This window comes from Thalassophryne amazonica, chromosome 12 (assembly GCF_902500255.1).
Source record: "Thalassophryne amazonica chromosome 12, fThaAma1.1, whole genome shotgun sequence".
Lineage (NCBI taxonomy): Eukaryota > Metazoa > Chordata > Actinopteri > Batrachoidiformes > Batrachoididae > Thalassophryne > Thalassophryne amazonica.
The window spans coordinates 40,451,159-40,455,864 of NC_047114.1; the positions used below are offsets into that span (position 1 = coordinate 40,451,159).

General features: G+C 41.7%; 1 protein-coding gene across 1 annotated transcript; it reads left to right on the plus strand.

Annotated features, from left to right (window-relative positions):
* The first annotated feature begins 785 nt into the window (after window positions 1-785).
* On the plus strand, window positions 786-2,401 carry LOC117521797 (phospholipid phosphatase 3-like). The gene is made up of 4 exons (XM_034183143.1): window positions 786-1,117; window positions 1,259-1,316; window positions 1,419-1,595; window positions 1,997-2,401. Exons 1-4 carry the CDS (start codon window positions 801-803, stop codon window positions 2,123-2,125), a joined length of 681 nt encoding a protein of 226 aa, XP_034039034.1. The 5' UTR covers window positions 786-800; the 3' UTR covers window positions 2,126-2,401.
* The last annotated feature ends 2,305 nt before the right edge of the window (window positions 2,402-4,706 follow it).

Genomic DNA, 4,706 nt, shown 5'->3' on the forward strand with positions numbered 1-4,706 from the left:
TCTGATAGGGAGGTGCAAGTCCATGAACAGTTTTATAAACTATTAACAGTACCTTAAAATCCGATCTTGCAGTGACTGGGGGCCAGTGCAAGGACACCAAAACGGGCGTAATGTGGTTGAATATTCTGCTTTGTGTCAAAAGTCTGGCAGCAGCATTTTGAACCAGTTGAAGACCCCTAATCCTGGACTGCGGTAAACCAGAAAACAGAGCATTACAATAGTCCAATCTAGAAGAGACAAATGCATGAATCAAAGTCTCAGCATCAGCCATAGACAGGATGGGACGAATCTTCGCTATATTTCGCAAATGGAAGAAAGCAGTCCTCATAATGTCTCTAATGTGGAGGTCAAATAACAAAATAGGATCAAAAATTACCCCAAGATTCTTCACTTTATCCATATGATTCAACCTGAGGAAGAACTAAACCATAAGGCTGCGACATATACAAGATTTATTTGTGTAATCAACAGTGTAATATCTAAATATGTTAAAATTTTAAATTACATAAAAGTGAAAAACAAATGTTTGGCATCGCTCCTTGATAAACTGGCCCAAACAAAAGATTGTCCATTGACTTATTAACTTGAATTTTAACCACAGCACTCCATGAAATCTGTGTGAGGTCAAGTAGCTATAACATTTTCTTAAATTTTATTTTATTTTGCGCAGACACAAAATGGCACAGATCTATTTTGTTGTCGTTGTAGCATTACACTCGGCCGTTGCAGCTTAAAGCCTTTGTGTTCACTCTGATATATTTGGACTTTGTGTGTGTGTGTGTGTGTGTGTCAGACCCGTCATGTCACTGACATCGTCCTCCCTTCTGTTGCTGCAGATTGTCATCGGGGAGAGCTACAGGATCTACTTTCTGAATGAGGGATCCAAGTCATTTGTGGGGAACCCTTACATTTCTGCCCTCTATAAGCAGGTGGGCGTGTTCATCTTCGGTTGTGCCATCAGCCAGTCCTTCACTGACATTGCCAAAGTGTCAGTAGGTCGCATGCGTCCGCACTTCCTCGACGTGTGCAAACCTGATTTCAGCACTATTAACTGCTCGTTGGGCTATATCACGGAGTACCAGTGTCAGGGACCAGAGAGCAAAGTCCAAGAGGCCAGGTGACTGAAATCAGTCCAAAAACCATCTCAATTTGGGGCACAAAGTGGGACATCTGGTCTCCCTAGGAACAATGGATCAAATATTTTACATTTGTCATGGTTATTTGATGAAACTTTAATTTTTGCCCCCGCTTCCTGCAGGAAGTCTTTCTTCTCTGGACATGCATCGTTCTCCATGTACACCATGCTTTATCTGGTGGTGAGTTGCTCCATTGTTAACATTTCTTGTCATATACATTCTGTTCATATGAAATGTGAACAAGTGCACAACATTAACTGAATAATCTGGTTTGTTCTTCAGTTTTATCTGCAGTCTCGTTTCACGTGGCATGGAGCACGTCTGCTGCGACCCCTCACCCAGTTCACCCTCATCATGATGTCTTTCTACACCGGTTTGTCCCGCGTCTCCGATCACAAGCACCACCCCACCGACGTCCTGGCAGGGTTTGCACAGGGAGCCCTGGTGGCCTCCTGCATTGTGAGTGGCTTCAGTCATCTGAAATTTAACTAGACTGGAAAAGATCAGAAGTCGGCATCATACTACATTATTTTATTTAGTAAATGTATAAGTCACCTCCTGCAAGAAGGTGATTAATGTTAATTTATCTACAGATTCTTAAGAATAGTAAAAATCTTGTTCAATTTGCAGTCAAACTTTCAAAATAACTGAAGTGTACTTAGTAAATTGTCACTTGTTAATGGTAATCTTATCAATATTTGCTGAGGGTGCTGTGGATTAGTGCACACTTTGGTCTTATTTAAAACACTCCTCCATCCTACAATACACTTATGACTCTACTCATTTTTCTGCAGTGATTTTGAGGTTCCAGTGAATGATTCAGATATTTTATGTTTGTGTGTGTGTGTATTTTTCCATAGGTATTCTATGTGTCGGACTTGTTCAAGCCCAAAGGTTTATGTTCCACTTTGTCACCAGCTCCAGTGAAGAAAGAGCTTGTTCCTTCAGTGGACATCCGAGAGCGAAGTAACCCCATGATCATGGCATAGATGAGTGCCCAGACAGACTGTGTGTGTGTGTGTGTGTGTGTGTGTGTGTGTGTGTGTGTGTGTGTGTGTGTGTGTGTGTGTGTGTGTGTGCACACTCTGACACCCGCTGGCCAGGACTGAATACAACAAACTCCAATAATCTGTATCATGCAGACAAACATGGAATCTTGAACATGGCACAAAAGGAGACGAGGCTCCGGAAAGCAGCCAAGCAGCTTTGGCCTGCTTAGAGGAAAGTTTATTCTTTCGTTACTCTTGCCAGACACCTTAATGTGGGCAAAAAAAAGACACCACCAAACATCAATTTTATTAATATTTTTTTACGCTGGCTGTATTTGTCCTTCGTCTTCTATTGTAATTATAGACTGGACTTTGATGTTTTCCTCTGGAGAGGTCACTGCTTGGACAAAAGTCACATGAAACCAAGAAAACTGTCAGCTGTCAAAGCCGTGCACGTCCTCCCGCAGCACTCACTCACTGTGGGAGTGCTAATGCACACGCCAAAACAAATTCCTTGATTTTTTTTTTCTTTTTTTTTTTTTTAGTTTTTAGTTAAGGATGTTTGATTTTGTTTTAGTTGTGTAATGAACATAAGCATTGTATTTGTGATTTATAGCACTATTTTAGCTAACCTGAGTACTGTTTATCACCACTTGAATGACCTGAAGTGAAGCTTTTGGAAAGCTTTGTAAACTTTTTATTACGTAGCCTTTCTCGGAAGGTGTGCAGAAGTCATGGTGGTTGGGAAATGCACGGAGGGCGTGCGCGTTGGGTGTGGGCCTCTTTCTGCTGGCTAGGACGAGCTCCCACTGAGCCATTTAATGAAAACTGTGTTTGTGTCTAAATGCATATGTTTCAGTGTTTCTAATGTACTCGTGTTCCTTTCTTTGGCCACAGAACCTGCACCTGCAGACACATGCAACTCAAAACTGGAACACTGTGGAAAATAATGATCATGGACATCAGATGTGCTTTACTGTAGCAGTGATTCACATCACTGAGAAATCGTGTGTTATTCTCTGTATCAGTGGTCATCAACCTTTTTTTAAGTTGAGATCACTTTTCAGGCCCTCTCTTGGATCATCTGTAGGAAACGGTCGGAAGTGCTTGGCACAAATGAATGTCGAGCATTCCAACTCCTCTTTGCTATTTACACAATGTGTAATCTATGTACAAAGTAGGGCAAAGGGTACAAAATGGTTGTATTTAGTTAATTAGCCATGGGCATGTTTTGGGCATAACATGAATTAAACCAATCAGATTGCAGATCTTTAAGACACAGTTGTCCCAGCACTCGTCGAAGCACGAGCAGGAGCAGTGGTAGTCCACCACAGCTCCCTGAAGTGACGCATTTGTCTGTCTCATTCCCACTACACCTCCTAGTAAGTCCCTTCGGCTGCTCCCTTGTTTGCACTTGGGGTCGCCACAGCAAATCCAAGGTGGATCTGCATGTTGAATTGGCACAAGTTTTACGCCGGATGCCCTTCCTGACGCAACTCCACATTACATGGAGAAATGTGGCAGGGGTGGGATTTGAACCCGGAACCTTCTGAACTGAAACCAAGCGCATTAACCACTTGGCCACCACCCCTGCTCCCACTACACCTCCTCATCCTCCAAAACTTGGATCTACTATATATCCCACCAGGTGCAGTCAGACCCCACCCATTATGGACATGCTGGCCAGGCTAGCTTAGTGCTACCTGTCTGTAAACCTAGGGAAGAAGAAGAAAATGGTGTAAAAATCTGGTACAAACCAGAGTTATTAAAGTTGTGTATTTTTACAATAGGTTTTAATTTGATGTTGTTACTCACTTTGTGTTGTAGCATTTACTTGTGTGTACAGACTGTGCACATCTGGTCAGCTAGCCTATGTGAGACGTAATTGAATATTCATTTTCTGAAGTTGCTTATTGCAATTAAGGGTCACAAAAGAACAAGAGCCCAGTACACCCTGGACAGGCTGCAGTGATCTGTGGTGCATTTTTTTTCTCTGCTGCCTCACAATAGCAATGCATCACCACTGCACCAGAAAACTTAGCCCATCCTGTTTTTTAGCCAATAAAGCCATTCAGAATAACATAGCAAAAAAGACAAATTCTTGCAATATTGTTCCTTTAGACTCCAGATTAAAAAAAATATTCATGACAATATGATATCATTGTTTACAAAAACGTGTCCATAAATTCCTATGTAAAACATTACAAGCAGCACATTTTCTAGTTATTTGCACTTATATTAAATTTTCTTCCATGACTTTCCATTCAAAATACATTTGTCACCATACACTGTGTGAGACTTGCTGTGAAGTTTTATTTTATTTCCAAGTTTCTCTTCAAAATGTTCTGCTATTTTCATTTTGTTATTGTTACAATTCAGTAATGCATTTCATTCCTTCTCTTACATTGCTTAAAGCCCCTTCACACATAGCACGAATGAGGCCGACTGGCACTCGTGAAAAAATCAGGGCTGCACTCGAACGCCTCGTGCATCAGTTGGCACAACCATTCGGCCACAGCACATGCACTCCACATTTGCGTCACGCTCGTGCTGGAAACCCAATCAAACCGTGTCAAGATCA

Bases quoted from the DNA above. Each gene is read 5' to 3' on its own strand.
- LOC117521797 (XM_034183143.1), top strand. From the start codon at position 801: ATGTCACTGACATCGTCCTCCCTTCTGTTGCTGCAGATTGTCATCGGG. The intron at 1,118-1,258 runs GTGACTGAAATC...CGCTTCCTGCAG, and splicing joins AGCAAAGTCCAAGAGGCCAG to GAAGTCTTTCTTCTCTGGAC. The intron at 1,596-1,996 runs GTGAGTGGCTTC...ATTTTTCCATAG, and splicing joins CCCTGGTGGCCTCCTGCATT to GTATTCTATGTGTCGGACTT.